Source organism: Harmonia axyridis, chromosome 1, assembly GCF_914767665.1.
Source record: "Harmonia axyridis chromosome 1, icHarAxyr1.1, whole genome shotgun sequence".
Taxonomy (NCBI): domain Eukaryota; kingdom Metazoa; phylum Arthropoda; class Insecta; order Coleoptera; family Coccinellidae; genus Harmonia; species Harmonia axyridis.
In genome coordinates this window covers 23,076,064-23,098,205 of record NC_059501.1, presented here as the reverse complement: position 1 = coordinate 23,098,205, position 22,142 = coordinate 23,076,064, and the positions used below count along the sequence as shown (strand labels likewise).

The 22,142-nt window shown below is 33.1% G+C and overlaps 1 protein-coding gene across 2 annotated transcripts in view; it reads left to right on the top strand.

The window, feature by feature from the left end:
• Positions 1-785: 785 nt before the first annotated feature.
• Positions 786-22,142, top strand: part of LOC123670656 (guanine nucleotide-binding protein G(o) subunit alpha) — a 68,490-nt gene continuing 47,133 nt past the window's right edge. The window contains exon 1 of one of the 2 annotated variants that reach the window (XM_045604170.1): positions 786-1,102. In XM_045604170.1, the coding sequence (XP_045460126.1) occupies positions 985-1,102 (118 nt within the window). In that variant the 5' untranslated portion in view covers positions 786-984. Of the gene's footprint in view, positions 1,103-12,822; positions 13,244-22,142 lie in introns of those variants that run through there. The other variant, XM_045604169.1, reaches the window with a different exon arrangement.

Sequence of the window (22,142 nt, the reverse complement as noted above, 5' to 3'; positions counted from 1 at the left end):
AATACAATGATAGAACGAATAGTATCTACTACTATAATTGATTCATAGAGGGCGTCTATTGGAATTTTTTATGCGGAATGTTTAAATTATTCCGATTAGAAATATGAACATGAACATGATGAAGTATTTATTCTTATTGGAACTTGTTAAATATGAAAGTAATATGGACATTATTTCCTGAAGAGAATCAAATTAGAGGAGATTCTTGAGAATGGCTACAAACAATAGCCGAAACGTCGTCATTGCTGAATAAAAATAAAGATTATTTCACTGGAATATATTTGGTCACCTATACCCAATAACTCAATATATATTATCAAATTAGAGGAGAGCCACTTGTTTTGAGTAGATGTGAATTTCATTACAAAATGCAAAAGTATTCTACCAGAAAAATACTGAACCTATCACTGCTAAAAAAAAGTTCAAAATATGTAATGAATTTCATTTCTGAGGTAAGATTCAAGGAATTCCCTGAATCAATTTAGTTTTTATCAAATATTTTGAAGACGAAATTGAATGGAAAATTTCCACTGGATACTGAAAATTAAGGAATATGGCAACATTGCCACGGCCACCTGTGATTCGTATGATTCACAAACTGAGAGTATGCGTCGAATGGAACTACCCTATCCATACAGTCATCGTCAATTAGTTTCCACTGTTTTTGAACTTGTCATATATCCTGGCAACGCCGCCCAATTTTCTCTGCGCGCACCTCTAAGACGCACGCGCCCTAATGCCCCTCTAACGCGCTGCAGGACCAAAACTGTAGACACAACTGAATCCTGCTGTGTGCGTAGACCAGTGAGATACGCGAGTTAGAGTAGTAATTTCTCTGTGATCGTTGCGCGTAGCATTCGCGGCCGACCAGATAATGTTTTGAAAATTGAAATAGTGCAGTGGGTGAGCAAATCGTTCGCAGTGGATCTACCTACAAGCGCCAGAGGGTGGTTAGAAGTGTTTTGCTCGGGGGATAGCTGCAAGATGGGCTGTACTTCTTCAGCAGAAGAGAGGGCTGCCCTTGCGAGGAGCAAGCAGATCGAGAAAAATCTGAAGGAAGACGGCATTCAAGCAGCCAAAGATATTAAGCTGCTTTTGTTGGGTAAGTTGCGAATTTTTTTGAGAGGATTTTTGGGCGGGGGTTCAATAGTTACTGGGCGCGTCGATTCATGCGCAGGACGCCAACCATGCAACCCTTGGCGTCGCGACGTCCATTGCTGCCTGAGGAATTGCGACTAAACTGGAATCTGTATGGCAAATTTTGCACGTTCATGTGCTCTAACTACTGCCGAAGAGTCCCTCTTTCTAGTGTGGAGTAGTTGGGTCTTTTGGATTACGAAAGATCTGCTTGAGCGATCAACCGTAGTGTTTGTTTTGATATTGTGAATAAATTAACTGACGGAATTTACACCTGATTCTTTGTTTTCTCTATCACTTAGTATTTTCATGTATTCTTAGGTCTTACAGATATGTGTTGCAGTCGTTCACCCACTTGATATCGGAAATTTTAAGTATTCTGAAAGACATTTAATTTTTCCAACTGATCAATATGTCATGAAGTATTATCATTATCTGAATGCTGTTGGTTCATTGATAAAATGTTTTTCATTTAATTTGGTTGTTATTGATTGTCAACATAGATTATTATTGATTCAATAAGAATCTTTCATTCGCGTTTCTTCGAAAAAGAGCAGTGAAGTCACTACATTTTTGACAATACAAATATGATGAATACATCATTTTGAAACTTATCAATTAATTATACCGTATTTTCTTATCTCGACTGGGTGGGTAGTAACTACAGGACGGACCTTTCATGAACTACTGATTGTAGGTTAATTAAGTAAAAAGTTAATTGTGAAAGAGCGAGTACAGCTCCGTTTGGGAACTAGGTCATAGGACAGGATTTTATTTTGAGTTTCGATGTACGAGTATTAGATATTTAGATCGATTTCATATTTTTTCTTGTGTTCTGTTTTCAATTCCAATAAAAAGCATTCGTATATTCGGAAAACGTTTTTACCCTTCTTACATTTTCACGTTTTGCAATATGTTGAATCAAAAATCGAATGGAAATGTAGGGATTACAAATATTTCTTCCTCAAAGGAATTCCAAAAGATTAACCATCCATTCGCGGTTTACAGCTTTTCTCGGAAACAATATTAGCTACTCACATCAAATTTCAGACAAAAATAGGTTGCTTACCGCATCGTATATCCTTCCTAGGGTTCAATCTATTGATTTTGAAGGCTGAAATCCAGATATATTATTTTAAAAGATTCTTATTGAAGCAAACTATACGAGGGATCACAAAAATTCAATTGATTTGTGTTATCTCAACTATCAAGTTTAATCTAGAGATGTTTCACTACCCCTCCTTATCCGAGTAGTCCACAAACCAATAGAGGTTGAACCTCAGGGTAATAAACATAGATAGAAGGAGCATATGTCATTTTTAGTAAGCGAATTTTGTCCCCAACATGAACTATCAAATTTGACATGAAGCGCGCGGAAATGAAAACAAATCAGTGATACGATATTTCACTCAATTCGCGAGTTTCTCCACAAATAACGTACTTCTCATGTCCCATAGTGAATCAACGCTCCATATTAACTCAAAATATATTGAAATAAATACCTAAATATATCTGATATTCAGAAAAAAAAATTCAAGCTCGCCAAACGACGTGAAACAACCGATGACACTAGGAGAACAAAAGTTGCCAAACCTCGAATTTCAGCAGGTAGATACAGAAAATTTTAAATATTCTGCTTATTATAAATTCGACAATTAGGAAAAATATCGGATTCCAAATATTCAAATTTGCATATTTAATCGGGAATCACTCAAATGAATATATTTCATTCAATGTAATATACATTCATAACGATATAGTGAAATTGTGGATTTGAAAATATATCACAATCCGACAACATAATCTAACCATGTTGAGGACATGTGAAAATTGCGTATACTCCCTCTATCTATGTTAATTACTCTATGGGTTGAACCGAGGGTTGAACATTAGTTCAACCCTCGGTTTCAACAGAACAGGGTCGCAGAATCCTCAATTAACAACTTATTCTGATTTTAAATAATTCATAATGAATTGACACTTTCATTGTTTCTTCCTATTTAACGATGTGCTTTAAAATGGTGAAATGCAAAAATTGGAAACAGTTAAATTTTTTTCTTTATTAAGTAACTATTGTATACGAAGTACGAAAATTGTAGGGAATAGTTGTAGTTGCAGGTATAAATTTAATTAACTTTGGGCTAATGATAAATAATAGCATTTGCTTGAAAATTTAATAGTATTTTAGAAAGTTTGTACTGTTTGTGATGAGCCGACTCTACTTTAATTGTTTCTATTCGAATTTGGATGATTCTAAAAACCTTCAAATTACTCACTCGGGCAATATGAAAAATAATTTAATTGCTACATTATCTAGTTTTGTTATAGAAAGTTTGTATTGTAAGTGAGGATAATCCGTCCCTGCTCTCTGCTATTCCTGTTCGAAATGTATAAAGTATAGGCAGGCATGCGGCATTTAATGTTGTTCTTTACTGCTTTCTCTCCTAAAAAAGTCAATCGAGGTCGGTAAGCTTTTGAAAAATGAGCATTGAGCATTATTGCACTTCAAGACAAAATTATTTACTTCGTTGCTGGAAATTTCCTCTTTTATATCCATTTTCTCTAACGAAATTCCCAATGCTCATTGTTCTCTAAGAAGCAAATCACGCTTCTCTTCTATTGTATTATTATTTTTTATAGTAACTGGCTTATTCATAGAACAAAGCCGCTGCAAAATTCATACAAAGGCCTATTATTTTCCCCGTTAAGAAGATACATGTTTTTCCGAATAAAAGGAAAACTCGCCATTCAGTTCCACAATCAATAAAAATATTGGATAATCATCTCTTCCCGAGTCTCTTCCTTATTTAATGCTGCGAATAACTTTTGATGCCGATGCGCTGAAAACGCTACATACAGGAAAAATCCATTTTATAAAAAATGAAAAAGCGCTGTCGCGAAGTCAGGAGATTTTGAGCGCTCTTTCTTTCATGCTCCAATTGTACTCTAGGAGATAGATATATGTATAGAGAAAATATACGCAATTTTTATATGTCCCCAACATGGTTAGTTTACGTTGTCAGATTGTGATATATTTTCAAATCCACAATTTTAATTTATCGTTATGAATGTATATTATATTGAATGAAATATATTTATTTGAGTGATTCCCGATCAAATATGTAATTTTGAATATTTGGAATCCGATATTTATTATTTTCGGTATCTAACTGCTGAAATCCAAGGTTTGGCAACTTTTGCTCTTCTAGTGTCATCGGTTGTTTCACGTCGTTTGGCACGCTGGAAGTTCGTTATCTGAATTTCTGATATATTTAGGCATTTATTTCAATATATGTTGAGTTAATATGAACGACTTTTATTTCTAACAAGACAATGCTATGCACCACATTAGCAACAACAATTCTGCAAGAAAAGTTTCATGGCCTTGTTATTTTTCGAAATAGTGATCTCAATTGGCCACCGAGCAGGGACGGCTCGTCAGGGTCGGCAGGGTCGGCCGGGCCGACCCAATTATCGGGAAATAGAAAATAATTCTAGATATTCAAACTCAATCGGAGTTATCGATTTCGATATCCAAATTCCCTCGGTAATGAATATTTCCACTCAGAACAGGAAAATATAACTTATACCGGCCAATATTTTCTTTCGGACCCACCTAATATTCGATTTCCAAAGCATCCAGCGTTGTTATTCCCTTTCATAAATTGTAACAAACCACAATCGTAAATGGTTACTTTTCGTAACATCACCCCAAACAGGTTATTCCAGAATTGTACGTAACACCGTAACATTAGGTCTGAAATGTAACACAAATGTTACAATTATACAATTGCAACTCCTGGAATGTCACTGAAAGCATCTCATCACGTTAGGTCGGCCAAGAGCCGATGGCGGAACCAGCGCTACCGAGAGCGCTACGTAAAGGAAAAGATACTACGACATACGCCCAGAATACGACCACTCAGTAGAACGGCACAACAACTCGATGTTAGGTCGCTTCCCAATACACAGGGTCGGCCGGCCGGTTATCCTATTGCAGAGCGTCAAGCAGCAACTTTTCACAGTTTATTTCAAATATTTGATAATTAAATGAATGGTTAATTATGAGACATTATGTCTTAATCAGAAAAGAACTTATTTATGCCGTTCGATAGTAGCTATTGATTTTCAGATCATGAAAATATAATTAATATATTCAAATGAATGGTCAATTATGGGATTTACGTCTTAATCAGAAAAGAACTTATTTATGTCGTTCGATAGTAGTTAGGTATTGATTTTCTGATCATGAAAATATAATAAATATATTCCTAACTTTGAAAACATCCTGATTTCAAAAGTTCTGTAATTCGCGCCTCGCGGTAAGATCGGCCAGCCGTACCTCATAATAATTGCATGCACATGGCTTAGCAGTTCTCCTTCACAGATTTCGAGGGAGAAAATTCGCAAGGAAATAAATAATTCTGCGTGCTTTTCTTGGGAAATAGACGAGACAACGGATGTTAAATGTTTTTGTCAGATGTCAGTAATTTTCCGCTTCGTTCGAGACGGTAAAATATCCGAACGATTTTGGGGTTTTTTCGATGTTAGTAAAGGCCGAACCGCGAATGATATTTTCAATACCTTGTTGGATAATTTTAAAGATTTAAATTAAGCGACTAAATTAGTAGGTCAAACATAAGACGGGGCAGCTGTGATGGCGGGGGAAATCAATGGGTTACAAGCGCGAATAAAAACAATTGCTCCTCAAGCACTATTCACGCACTGTTATGCACATAAATTGAATTTATTGTTACAAGATTCGACCAAGAAAATCAATGAGTGTCGCGTGTTTTTTTTCGACTCTTTTAGGATTTTCGTCGTTTTTCACTAAATCAAGTAAACGCACTAATATTCTAGACGAAATTTGCAAAAAAAGATTACCCTCTAGCTCGGAAACTCGTTGGAGTTTCAAATCTCGCGCTGTAAAAACAATATTCGATAAGAGCGAAGAATTAATTGGAGTTTTTGATCATATCAGCGACAATTTGGATGAATGGGATGATATTACAATACGTGAAGCTACCGGTCTGAAGAAAATGTTGAATGATTTCGAATTTTTATCCATTCTCCACTCTTTTAATTTGATTTTTACATACATTGATCTCGTTTTTTTTTTTAATCCAGCATAAGTTATCAGATATAACTTATTGCAACGCCAGAATCACTTCTTTATTATCGACTCTGAAAAAATTTCGCACAGAAGATGAGTATTTCATTCGCTTATATTCAGAAGTAGAAAACTCCCAGAAGTAATGCCACCGAGTACTAGACGTCGAAAACGTAAAATAGATTCCGAAATTCAGCTCACGGATATTTCCTCAATGAAACGGCTTTTTTGTGGAATTCTGGATGTAATTATAACTTAAATTGAAATAAGGTTTAAAGACATTTCATCACTTCATTTTTTGGAACTAGTGAATTTTAATAAATTTGATATATACGTTCGTAATTTTCCGGAAATACCTTTCAAATCTTTGATCGATACTAATTACAAAAACTTTCACGATAAGGATGAACTCAAACGTGAATTACAAATTTTGTACTCGGACAATGCTATCTTCGGCAATTCAAATACGCTGAATGGTATTACGGAATTCATTTTCTCAAATAATATTGTGTCCGATGTTCCTGAATTATATAAGTTATTTTGTATGATTTTGTCCCTGCCACCAACATCCGCGTCAGTAGAAAGAAGATTTTCAGCGCTCAAAAAAATAAAATCTTTCAGTAGGAACACGATGTCTCAAGACCGTTTAAATAACCTGGCACTGATATCAATGGAAAGAGGTTTAGTTAAAGAACTAGCCAGAGGAAACATTTTTTTCGAGAAAATAATTGATGACTTCGTGACAAAGAAAGATCGTCGAATTGATTTGATCTATAAAAATGAATAAAGGGTACGCAAGGTCATACATTTTGACCAGAATACATGCGGTCATTTCCACAATATTTTTTGTGGTCTTTATAAGATTTTTTTATATTTTATACATTTATTTATATGTATTCATGAGAGGTTTTCTCTATGTTTATTCAAATGTGTGGCCGACCCACATCTCGAGGGCACGAGCCGTCACTGCCACCGAGATCTTGTGATTTGACATCTTTAGACTTTTTTCTTAGCGACCACGCGAAAGATAAGATCTATGCCAATACTTTTCCATCATTAATGACATACCTTTCTCTCTAAAATGAAATAAACATCCACTGATTTCTCTTTAAAAATAATTTTTTTTATATCAAAATGAAACTTCCTCGGAAACTTCTCATTGGAAACTCTATACCTACTAAAAGAGTACCCACAAGCCTCCCTGGTATATCCCTTTCAAATGGACTAGTGCGGTATTTCTCAACCGGACTCAATTGAAGGACTGTCAAGTGCGCTAGCATGGAACGGTAATTTTAAGAATTCGGTAAATTACTCAAACTATTTAGCACACATAAACAAAGAATCGGTTTCTCGCAAACCGGCAAATATTTCTTGCGGACACCGGACATGGTCTAATGAATTAGGAGATACTTATTTGTTTGTTCTTATGGAAGCAAGTATTGTTTAGTATCATGTGATTTTTATTTTCTAGAGGAGTGGAAAAGAATAATCGTTTTTCTTCTCGGAAATAATCCATTCAATACTTTTTCTCTATTTCAGTATCGTAATGAGTTCATTATAGTACTAAAAACAGTGCTGTAATGAACTCATTAGAGCATTGATTTCAGTTATATTTTTCGTTTTGTGGTTTTCAACACTGACCTCCGATTCTATAAAATTTCAACACAAGTCAATTGTCAATATAATATATTGATATTTGGATATAGTTAAATGATTTGAATTTTTTTTTTTATTTTGGTGGTGTTATATCGATTTCGTCAGAAATAATTCACGAATTTTATGCGTGATTATAAATTATTTCAAAATTCAAAACATACGACTCAAATTAAAATTTCGTAATCTATCAATTCTCCTAACTGTCACACCAACTGCCAGGATAAATACAAAAGTCACTAGGATGTATAATCTGATTTTTTCATTGAATTTCGACAGTATTTCACAAAACTTGACTGAAATAAAGAAAATATAGTCTAATTAATACTCGTTGTAGAAGGCAATTCCAACACTCATGCGTAAATGGCTACCCAATATTTGACTGATACGCGGAAAACAACGTGGTGGTAATCCCTCTTAAGAACCGAATTGTGCTTAAAAAGAAATATCGACATTGAGGATTATTCATATGTCCTGGCTTTCTTAGAACGTTATTTTGAAGGTTACCAGTCTAAAAAGCCTCAATTTTTAAGTGAAGAAAATATTGCCCATTGTCTGAAAGAAGCTTTCGATGAGCAAAATTCAATGACAAGGTAGCATTGATCGTTGGAATTGCTAAAGCTTGTAGAAAAAGTATTTTAGCAGGATTTTGTTAAGTAGCCATTCCCAACACAAAGACGAAAGTATATCGAGAATTTGCTATAAACACTGAACGATGGTATATAAATTGCATCGAAATGACGAGGAAAAAGTTCTGCTAACTCTGTCGAATGTTAAGCATGGTAGGAGCTAATATTAAGAGGGGTTACCATAACGTGGCTTTCGTGTATCTCTCAAACATTAGGTAATCATTCGTTTCCCCTCTGACGCTTCTAAGATGACGAAACTTTGTACGGTGTACGAAGTTGTACATTCACTTTATCTTCTTTCTCTTTATGAAGCATATAAGTAGAGGGCAGCCGAGAGGGCAGCACTGTAGGACGGTTCTTAAATTTTTCACAAAATAATAGTTTTACCTCATTTCTAATGATTTTAACATTATCAGTGTTTTGTACATTGAACATAATCTCGATATCATCAATTCTTTTGCGGAAAATGAAAAATTATCAACTTTTTTTTTTCATTCACAAATTAAAAATATTGTCATTCCACAATTGTTGATTATTGTTTGAAGAAATTATGTAAAAACCCCATAAAGTTCGGTGGATGTAAGAGGAAAAATCTATAATTTCGTCTTGAACTGAGCAGTCACATGTTTCCTCTTAAGGGGTTTATATCGATCGCAAGTTGAAGGGTGTTTCCAGTTGCTTATTATTCACAAGAAGTTGATTCGATCGATTTCATGCTGAACCTTGTGAACTCCCTTCATCAAAATATCTCGGCGTACATACACGCAAATTGTCAACAAGAAAAAGCCTTTGTTTTTTTCATCCTATGCAAATTTATCTATGCTGATGCTGAAATACGATCGGTTTGACGTAAACCGAAATCGAGATCTCGGGAAATGGATAGCTTTCTGAGGTTCTCTCGATAAATAAACCGTTGTAATGGAAACTTTGAGATCTGTTATGCATCCCGACTTATTTATAATACTTCTTCCATGAAAAAAATACAGAATTACTTGAGAGCCGTATTTATATTGAGATTCTAAGATAGGCAATGAAAATCGTGTTTTTGAACAACCCATATACATAGGCAAGGGCGGATATAGCTCTTTTTCATGGAGGGGGTAGTAACGATTCGAAACCAATAAATCAGGTACACAACATTTAATCACCTCAGATAAACAAATTTTTTTCAGAACTAAAAAAAAATTAAATCAAAATAAAACAAGTGAATAATATAATGAGAAAAATAGTAATAATAGTAAAAAAGCTTCAGATTTCCCGTTTTTTCAGTTTGATTTGTACTAAAAGGTTTTTTGCTTGTAACGTATTTAAAAAGTTCTCATTGATTGCAATATTTAGGAAATTACCAATTTGAAATTATTGCATGAAATATTTTATATGCACCACGTTGCGTAACTTTTTTTCAGGGTTTCGATATTCCAGGGGGGGGGTTTCCAAGTATGTCTTGACCACTTTGGCAACATAGGGTCGAGCGTTGTCATGCTGTAAAATCACTTTATCATGCCTCTCGTTGTATTGCGATCGTTTGTCTTCCGATGCTCGGCTCAAACGCATTAATTGCGTTCGATAACGATCGCCTGTGATTGTTTCAGTCGGTTTTAACAACTCATAATATACTACGCCGAGCTGGTACCACCAAATACCGAGTATAACCTTGGAACCGTGAATATTCAGTTTGGCCGTCGACTTGGAAGCATGGCCGTGATATCCCCATGATTTTCTGCGCTTGGGATTATCGTAATGAACCCATTTTTCTTCTCGAGTCACGATGCGATGCAGAAATCCCTTCCGCCTTTGCCTTGCAAGGAGCTGTTCACAAGCAAACAAACGCCGTTCAACTTCTCTCGGCTTCAACTTGTACGGCTACGACGCCAAATTTCCTTGTATCTGAGTAATTCCTATGACTTCCAGGCGTTTTCAAATGGCTTGTTGCTGCACTCCCAATGATCCTGCCAATTCTTGTCGCGTTTGACACGAGTCTCGATCAAGTAATGCCTCCAATTCTGCATCTTCGAAAACCTTCTCTCTTCCACCGCCTTGCTGGTCTTTGAAGTCAAAATCACCGTTCTTGTAGCGTTGAAACCACTCTCGGCACGTTCTTTCACTAATAGCGGCCTCACCATAGGTATTTGAGAGCATTCGATGAACCTCAGCCGTAGATTTTTCCATATATATTGCAGAAAATTAAAACCTCCCTCAAATAACGAGAATTCGGCTCGTGAGCTGACATGTTTGATCGAGAATAACTTTATGATGCAGATACAAATCGATTAATATTTCGATAGTGTTATGTTTACAAATGCTAAGCTTATTGTATGAAATCTACGATCCATTCAGACTAATATATTATTATACAGGGTGTCCCATAAGTGGCACGTCACAGTGACACCGGAGGTAGGTCAGCTAAAAAGGGACATAACCAGCCTAACATGACCCCAGTAAAAGTTGCATGGTTTTCGAGTTATTACCAAATTACGTTTTTTAGTGAATTTTCACCTTTTTTAACATTGTCAGGGTCAGAATTCTGCTGGAAAGCTCTCGAAGCTTATTTTTTTTGTTGTAATGGAATCTTAAATAGTTATTTAAGATGACATGAGTATGATTCTGTCAAAAAGTTATGTGGATTTCCGTAAATTAATGGATAAATCTTGATTTCAATTGCTAGCAAAACGAGAACTTCGACTTTGGACACCTGCTGTGAAAAAAAAATCCTTGAAACAAAACGAGCAAGTAAGATCAAAAAATTGGGCATTTTAGACAGATTTAGAAATGGTACAATACACGAATCTTATGCCTATAAAACTAGGTATTTTCATCATTTTACCAATGCCATACTTAACTAAGTTGAAACTAGGAACCCCGCTATCAGGTAATTTTGCCGCTTGCTATGACATTACATTTGATACCGGGCTTTGTTATTATTTGTTAAAGTCACAATAGGGAAAAAGATGGATTAGGGGAAGCGAAAAAGGAATATTATTGAAAAAAAAGGTAAATTAATTAAAAACAGACTTAACTTTCGATTATTTATTTAATTCTTAAATCTAACTTACAGTAAATGTTCAAACTGTTTCCCTCGGACTCTAATGCATAAATGACACCGTTTTATAAAATTACGATTCAATTTTCTTAAACTAATTTCCGATATGGTCCGTGCTGCGTCGAATACGCGTTCACGCAATTCTTCCTCGCTTCTTATTGGTTTTGCATACACTTTGTCCTTTAACCATATCGGAAATTAGTTTAAGAAAATTGAATCGTAATTTTATAAAACGGTGTCATTTATGCATTAGAGTCCGAGGGAAACAGTTTGAACATTTACTGTAAGTTAGATTTAAGAATTAAATAAATAATCGAAAGTTAAGTCCGTTTTTAATTAATTTACCTTTTTTTTCAATAATATTCCTTTTTCGCTTCCCCTAATCCATCTTTTTCCCTATTGTGACTTTAACAAATAATAACAAAGCCCGGTATCAAATGTAATGTCATAGCAAGCGGCAAAATTACCTGATAGCGGGGTTCCTAGTTTCAACTTAGTTAAGTAGGGCATCGGTAAAATGATGAAAATACCTAGTTTTATGGGCATAAGATTCGTGTATTGTACCATTTCTAAATCTGTCTGAAATGCCCAATTTTTTGATGTTACTTGCTCGTTTTGTTTCAAGGATTTTTTTTTCACAGCAGGTGTCCAAAGTCGAAGTTCTCGTTTTGCTAGCAATTGAAATCAAGATTTATCCATTAATTTACGGAAATCCACATAACTTTTTGACAGAATCATACTCATGTCATCTTAAATAACTATTTAAGATTCCATTACAACAAAAAAAATAAGCTTCGAGAGCTTTCCAGCAGAATTCTGGCCCTGACAATGTTAAAAAAGGTGAAAATTCACTAAAAAACGTAATTTGGTAATAACTCGAAAACCATGCAACTTTTACTGGGGTCATGTTAGGCTGGTTAGGTCCCTCTTTAGCTGACCTACCTCCGGTGTCACTGTGACGTGCCACTTATGGGACACACTGTATTATATTATTATGTTATTTACATTAATTGTAACCACGGCTAATACTCAACAAAGCCTGATTAGTTAGTTTCATTATTTAATGTTTTGATATTCACACTGAAAGTTTGGTTTTCCCACAAAAATATTCTCAGTTAAGTGTACTTTGAAAATTTATTATTATTCATACATACGTTTCAATTTACAGATCTCCCATTATCTATTTAACATTTCCACGTTTTGATGACCATTGGTTGACCATTTTGATTGGAGGGGGTACCAAAATCCATATGATAATTTGTTGAAGTCTTACAGATCCTTTTATGTTTTGTCCGTTCTGTTTAAAGCACGTTTTCGATTTGAATACTTCTTCGGGTTTTATTTCGAAAACACCAACGGGGGCGATACCGCTGGAATGATTTGAAAGTGTTGTTGTTGGGTTGAGTTGTTATCTAGCGCTTGAAATAATTTTCTGAAAGTCGAGAAGCTTTAATTTTACTCGAGCATTTTTCTTGTTTATACGGAATTTTTTTTCAAGTATTCAGGTATCCGCGTACCGTGCGTTTTGCTTGTGTCAATATCCCATCATGGGTTGTCGCTTATCAGCGGAGGCTAGGGAAGCCAGGCGACAAAAGGAAACAAAAGAAGACGACGAGAAAAAGAGAAAAATAAAATTGGAAGAAAGAAGAAAAAACATCAAGATCCTGTTAATGGGTGAGAATATCCTGTCTCAATATTGATCCATTTTCACTTGTTAAAAATTAAAAATATATTTTCAATAATATTATTATTAATAATAAGGAATAGAACACCTATGTAATAATTAGAATTGAAATAACCCGAAAAAATATAATATCTGCAGTCATTGAAAAAAATATCTTTGTTATTCACGAATGAACACGTTTTCTTGTGTGAGAGATTTTCAATTGAATATGTTCATGAAAATCATAAGATTTAGAATACAATATATGCACATATGTCATAATTTTGTGAAACGTAGAGTGAAAGGAACAAGAATATCTCTATTCTTGTTCTGATTTGGTATATTATGAAGAGTTTATTGGTTTTATTATTTGCGATTATTATTAACTTTTGGATACTTAGGTACAACGAGAAAATTTCTACGAATTATTTATTTACTTTAAATTGCGAATCAAATATTAAATATTTTTTAACTCCGACATCATTTGGATCAGGACTTCATCACATGTTATCACTTCCTCCATTCAATGGTTCAGCATTAACCTTAAATTTTAGTCTTCAAAATTCAGTTATAGAATTTTTAATACTATACCTACACCCCGGAACGGAGAATGTCAACGAAGGTTATACTTCATTTTTTCTTGACCCTTTTGCTGTTTTTTGCAACCTTTTTTTTTAATTCTAGCTAGATTCTTCGGGAACAAAACTCTTCAGATGCCGTCCTCAGTTACTTCGTTTTTGTTATATACAGGGATGAATAAAAAAAAAGTGAAAAGTATTGGTACGTTTATTCTGAACACCTGTGGGGTGAATCGTTGACAGACGATAATGTTCACAAATGCTCAAATGATGCCCCATCTTTTCTGAATATTTATTCTTTTTTTTTTCTTCAAATTTGATTTCTTAATTTCGAGAGAAATCACTTTATACCTACTGAAAAAAAAATCATTGTATTAAAGAATGGCAATAATCAACTTCGATTGCATTCTCCATCACTATAATGAAATTTCATTGCTCAACATATACACATAAATCTTTCATTGATATTATGAATCTCTGGTCATCAATATCAATTCTGAAATTGATATTGAGTGTTCGTTGATTCGATTCATTGAATAGAAGAACTTTTTTCAAGAATATGTATAAAGTTGTAAACTCGGTTCTCGACTCGGTTGTACATTAACTGCTTCGGACAATTATAATGAATAGTACAATATATAACAATACAATACAATACATAATTGATAAAAAAATAAATCAAATTTTGTAATAATGAACATATCATTGGTTTTAAGGAAAAAGTTCCTTTATAAAACGAAAACAACATCAACATCAATTTAAATCAGTTTTCATCGATGTTTCTGTCTCTTGAAAAATGATGTCTGAATTAATCAATGCAATTAACTTTTTCATGGAATTTATGTTTACTTTTGGTTCAGTGCTCGGTTCAGTGTATCAGTTAAAATTAATTTCAAGAGCTGTAAAAAAATACTCTTTCAATAACGGTACCATATAAAGTGCTGTATAATTTCTTCCAAAATGAATATATCGAAATTAATAGAAAAAAGAAGAAATGTTCAGAAAAAATGAGGCAACATTTTAGCGTTTGCAAACATTCTCGGCTGTCAAGGATTCACCCCAGGGTGTTCTGAATAAACAATTACTTGAGCCACAGAGTATGCCATCTGAACTGTTATGTTCCCAAAGAATCAAGCTACAATTTGAAAAAAAAATGCTAAAACCGGACAAACGTTTCAAGAGAAAATGACCTTATTTTGCCGGTGTCTATAGTTTAGATCCAACTTCGTCTGTATTAAATGCTATCGTTGAATAAATATATCCATTTCTTTTGATTTTAATATCAACTTCCAAGAATTTTTTATCGATAAAAATCGAGATAGATAAGTTTTATATCTTAATATTTTTCCCATGGCTCTTTCAGTTTTTGAGATAATACGATCAAGTTTGAAATATGGGTTGTTGTTATTCAGATCACAAACCAAATACGAGTTTTCGTTTTTATTGTAATAATTAGTTCCCACTTTTTGTTAAAAATTTTAATAAATATAGCGAATGATATTACCTACTAAAAATTGAAAGTAACAAAAAAATTGATGAATAAAATACAGAATTCATTTCATTAGTTATAATTCACCAGCGGCGCACTACAGAAAAGTTTATGAGAAAAAGGGCTTGACCCCTGGAGAATAGTATATTCTAAATCAAGTTGCAGAATGGGCTCCCAACACGAATGCGAAATTCGAAAACGAGCGACGAAGGAGCGAGTTTTGGAACGCATGAGTGTTGGAATTGCATTCTGCAACGAGTATTAGACGATATTTTCTCTATTTCAGTCTAGTTTTGTGAAGTATTGTCGAAATTCAAGAAAAATTCAGATCATATATCCTAGTGACATTTGTATTGTAGCTTGGCAGTTGGTGTGACTGTTACGAAAATTGACAGATTACGGAATTTCAATTTGAATCGTACGTTTCGAATTTTGAAATAATTTACAATTACGCATTAAATTCGTTAATTATGTCTGACGAAATCGATTTATCACCACAGGAATTAAGAGAAATTACGAATAATGTTGCAGATCATTTCACTATATCCAAATTATATCATTTTGACAATTATTGACGTTCGTTGAAAATTCATAGGATTGGAAGTCAGTATAGACAACCATAAAACGAAAAATATAACTGAAAACATTTCAAATTTGATCTTAATACCTCAAAAACTGAAAGTGCTATGAAGAAAATCTTGAATCTTTAAAACTGTAGTTCGGTAACGAAGTGTTTGCGGACCCGTGTTCATTGAAAAAAAAATTTTTTTTCGATATTCTTGAATAAATTGTAGTAGAAGTAGAAGAACGCCTCGATAAAAGTGCAGTAAAAATCTCCGGACACGCCCATTGTTAACATGCAACAGATACAAGTTGATGCTTGCTCCACCAAGGGATTTTATCGATTGTTTAATTTTCCATCGATTATGTTAATCAAACAGAAATACCTTCTGTTTGTCTTCTACAAACAAAGATATGACTTGAAGTTGACTCCGTTATCTACTATGGCGGTTAAATAATCTTACTCAATCCAGCATTCTATCGACCAATAAAACTTGGAATATATCTTCATTTCAATTTGGTTCCATTGGTTTATTCACAGGTCTACGTTTAAACAAACGGAATGAATCATTGTAGATACCAACTATTTATCTCCTCTGTAATGTTCTCACCATAGGAAATTCATGTTTTATAACAAGCGACATGAAAACTGGGAATATACTACTCGACAAAAATGCATACGTACATATTTGTCGGAATATGTTTTTCCAACACATAAATGAAGAGATAATAGTATATTGTGCAACAAGTGGGGAAAGTCCAACTTTTCTCGCGAGTGTGGAAGTTTGTAGCACGAGCCTGAAAGGCGAGTGCCGCAAACACACGAGCGAGAAAAGGACTTTCTCCACATGTTGCACACTATACTTTTTCTACAACTGCACAAATTTCAATAATTCAAGTAATGGACTTGATTCAAATCAAAATGGCCTTCGTTGACAGTATGTGCTAATTTATTGCGTTTCTATAGAAACGACTCAAATGCCCAATTTCATTGGTCTACCAAGCGAGGTGTTGGCAAAGTGCCGTGGGGAATAATATTTCCCACAGTATGAGCAATACATAGTTTTGGAATTGAGTAAGCTGTGGAGAATACGCTACTTTTCATAGCAGTTGTAGGAAAACATTCTTGTTGAATCGAAAGTAAATACTATCTTCAATTCCTTATAATTCAGAAGATTAAATTATTCTGCAACTTAATCACTGAAATGTATGCAAATGTTATTTCAAGGGCGCACAAAATATGCTTAATTTTTTGTCAGTACCTAATTCATTATTAGCTTGACTTATTCTACATGTATTGAGTATTATCAATGCTTATCATAAATAAGAATGATTTATGTTTTTGTCGAAATGTTACAAAGTTGGCTGGTTTTCGAGTAACCTGCAGTCAAGTAATGACATGTTCACAAAATTTCCGAAATCAGTTGTCCTATTGATGAAATAAATGCAACACTTGGCTATACCTACGTTTCATAATTTTAATTATATATAATTTATTCGATAATTTACTGTTGACTTCAAGAGATCTAAACGTTTACTTTTACTACTATTACTATTATCTCTGTGTAAAATTTCTGTATTATTAAAATCTATAAAATGATTAGCAGTGATGCAGTGATTAGAAAAACCAGTTGTTGACATATTTTGTAGAATCGATCTTTTATGTTCTTTAATTCTAATTCCGAGACATAATAACAAAACAGCTTATAAACACCACAACTGTGAAATATTCAGTCGATTCTTACCACTAAAAAACATTGATCATAAATTTTTATTATTCGTACTTATAACATCGATATCATTTTGTCTAATTCTTCCACAAAGTTCATCACTAAGAGATGGAATATAATTATATATTCCATATGGTAACATTTTAGGAAATATAGATGCGTCCCTAGAACCTTAGACCTATAGAAATTCAAGCAAAATGTCGAAAAAAATCCCATCACTTCCCTAATAATAAATCTGACCAATTTCAAATTTATTATGTAATAGGTATGTAAAATAACCAATCGATTGTTCATGTCAAATTTCAATTGGATAGTTTCATAATCTTTATACACTGTGACCGTAAAGTATGGAAGAAATTCATTTTTAGCTGATTCCAAAAATGTATCACATGTTGATCACAATTGGTACAGGGTGGACAAAAACACAATAGTTTTGTGTGTGCTCATAAAGTAACGTGTAACATTCTTTATTAGTCGAATTAACAATATTATCAAAAATACTTATTGTCTAACGGCAATTGGTTTGAATGTAACACCCTGTAGTTTGTTACATTTTTAGATTAATAAAAATGAGCTGTTTTCAAACATGTTTGGTACTTGTGTTCTAGCAGACAGAATATGAAAGAAATTATTTCTTATTTTTATACATTTTTATTAATCTAAAAATGTAACAAACTACAGGGTGTTACATTCAAACCAATTGCCGCTAGACAATAAGTATTTTTGATAATATTGTTAATTCAACTAATAAAGAATGTTACGCGTTACTTTATGAGCACACATAAAACTATTGTATTTTTGTCCACCCTGTACCAATTAGAATCAACATGTGATACATTTTTGGAATCAGCTCAACTACAGTAATCAGAAGATTGAGACAAAATGGGGGTGACGTCATTACTCGAAAGTAATTCACCCTGTATATTAGATTATTATTTTAAAATACTGTAAATTAAAATGAAAAATCGACGTGTTTCAGGATTATTTCTTGAAATGGTTTGTTTAGCTGAAAATGAATTTATCCAAAACTTTACGGACACAGTGTATATTTTTGTTCACGTACCAAGATATTTGGAGGAATGGTAAAACCATTTGGTAAAATTAGCTTTTCGAAAGAGTTTGTTAAAAAATACGAAATAATTTACCACTACTTAATTGATAGAAGTTAATTGTTGGAAAGAATTTAAGACTCGCCCAGTATATAGGAAAACCCATTGAAGCTCGTTCTAAGGTTAATCATGGGGTCACAGTCGATTGAAAAAACGAAGGTGTTGCCAATTAGGTACCTCTAAATAATTTGACCTCTGTTCGTTACATACTATAAATTGTTCACAGCTAGTTATGATACGCTGGGCACGTTGTATTCTATATTTTTCATCGAACTTCAATGTATTGATGTTACATCCGCATTGGTGTGTAAGAATATTCAATGTAAAATTGTTGACAATGTATGAGTATTGGTATTGGAATAGTTATTTATAGTACAAGTGCAGAAGGCATTGATATTCTTCCACGAGTTCAAAATTTGAAAACGAGCCACGAAGTGGCGAGTTTTCGAATGAATGAGCCTTCTATACGAGTATTATATGTGCGTTTCTGATATATTCTCGCACGATTTTGTTCTACAAGATGTGGAAGAATGAACGGAAAAACCACAGAATTAGAGAAAATAGTTTTCTTCATTCTTCTTCATTATTATATGTTGGTACTCCGAACTTTCCGCCACGGCTTTATCTGTCAATTCATCAATTGGCCTTAAATAAATCAGTTCTGCCAACCAACATTTTTCAATGCAAAAATTACTAAATGATATTTATGGAAATAATTCATTAATTTCAATAAAAATGCAACGAATCAGAGAAAATAATGTATAATACTCGTATAGAAGGCTCATTCTACCACTCGTTCATTCGAAAACTCGCCACTTCGTGGCTCGTTCTCAAATTTTGAACTCGTGGAAGAATATCAATGCCTTCTGCACTTATATTATAAATAACTATTCTTTTTACTGAATATAAATTTATTTAATATTGAAATACTTCTTATTCAGAGTGTTAGTGAATAAAAGCGACAAACTTCAGGAGGTGATTCTGTATCAAAAAATAATAATAGTACGCTTCTGAGATATTTCAAGCTACAATTTTTTTTTCTCGTTCAATTTGTGACTATAAATCTTTTATGTCTCTTTTCCATATGGGATGCCGTTTCAATGGGAAAAAATGAAACTTCATTTTTTTTTCATTTTCTTTCGATACATTATCTAGTAGCGACTCTAGCTTGAGAGATTTTTTCCTCACAAATTGAACGAAAAATTCATAAATGATATTCAGTTTGAAATATCGAAGTGGTGTACCGTTCTTTCCTTTCGAAAAATTGAGGGCAGTTTTCAAGAAAAATCCCAATCTCGGAATACGAAGAATTTGCGATATCAAAGTATCATTATTTTTTTATGCAGAATCACCCGCTGAAGTTTGTCGAACTTATTTCCTAAATCCCTGTATTGCATTTTTTTTTTGCGAATTTGGTCCTTCATGGATATTCATATCGAATAAAATAATGGTAAATTGGAATTTCCACAACTTTCAATAAAATGAATAGATTTGCCCTGTCAAGGAAATAATAGACAAACAGTGGCGCAACAATTTTTGTATTTTATTGAGAAATTGTGGAAACTTAAATTTTAATAGGTATTTTGTCTTCTTATAATGATAATATCATAGATTATAGAATATAGGTAACTTTATTAGCAACATCTTTCAAAATCAGAGTTTTTCTCTTATTTTTTTCTATATATGCTCGAATTTTCTATTTTTATAATTCTGATTATGCGGTCAAATATTACATGTAGCCTAAAATTGTTATTTTATATTTACTTGTGAAATGTCGTTAGGACTGTTGTAACGAAATCATGATTATGGTATAATTTTTTTTCAAAATTCTGGTTGAATTTTCTAGGTTTCTTATGACGTTATCAACACGAACTTTTCTCGGAGTTTGAAATGTATTTTTTCATATACACGCAAAATATTAACCATTCCCATATGTAGATAGTCTCGGAAATATTGGGTTTTCCCTTTCCAATATTAAATCTGAATTTCCTTTGGTTTTGATCATGTGATTTTTATCGATATTTTTTTCGAATTCTCTAAGGTGGTTCTTGACTTGAAATTTCTCTCCAAGCTTGAAGTGGGTTTTTTGCGCGAGGCTTCAAATTACCATTCTACATGCATGTAAATTTTTATCTCGATCGAACCGACAGTTTCGAAATTAATAGGAACACAAAATTTAGACATATTTACGGAACCCATGTCGGATTCTGCCCATTAACAAGCATATAACCTCAGCATTCGAAATACGAACCTCCCTGAAAATTTAGTTTCTAGTTGTACCGTCTGAAAGTTATCGTATATAGTTTGTATATACGGACTTCCGATTGATTACTTATCGAATAAGGTTTTAAAACGAGAATAAGCAATAATATATTACAGAAAATTCTTCATTTTCTTGAATTGGTTAAATTTCCACAACTAATGAACAATGAAATTTTACTAAAAAAAACAGATATTAAAGCCTAGTTTTCCCAATTTTAACTAACATTTATATACCCTGAAACTGATATATGTACATCAATTTGATATACTTCCAAGTAACGTCAACAAAAAAATAAAATCATCAATTGAAAAAAATTTCAATCTAGTCTATGAGACGTTGACTGAAAATTTAATATTTTCCAAGTTGATAGTCATTATAAATATAACAATTTTATTTCCTTTTATAGTTCGGATATTCCTCAAACAATTTTTGCATTTCCTAAAACGATAACCGCGGTTTTCCTTTCTATGTTTTGTTTTCAAGGTACAATTTAATATGAGGAATATGGAATATAAGTTTTTCTGTCTATAGTTCGAAAGGAATAATACATATTTTATATTTCGATGGGATGCTGATAAAATGTTTGATGCCTTATTGATATTCGTAATTCAAAGAAGAAAGAATGGGAAGTATTAAATTATAATGTTCTTTCATGTTATATAAAAACTAATCTATATTCCCAACAGCCTCTAGCCAAGAATATATTTGATATACATCCCAATCTGCTTTTATTTCCTATGAATATATATGTATGTTGATTGAGACGTTTTCGATAACATTTCTATCGATATCGAAAACATACATTCGAATATACGTTTGTGAAATTCGTTTCAACTATATTTCGATATATTTATAAATAAATTCAGAAAATATAATTTTTTTTAAGGACTTCCTCGAATTCGAGATTTTCATTCATCGTGAATATGCATTGTAATACTCCTCTATCGAAGTAAAACATAACAAAAATAAATAATGTACGAGATATGAATAATTCAATTTCTTGAACAAATTCACGTTATAATTCACGAATTCATCATCGAAATCATTTGATGAATTTGATCCTTAATTGATAATTAATAGTAAATGATGTTATTCAAATTGATGATGATTCGAGAAAAGTTCTGACTTGTTGTCAGGAGCTTTTGAGCGCTCCATTTGCGGATATTGGATTTTTGTATAA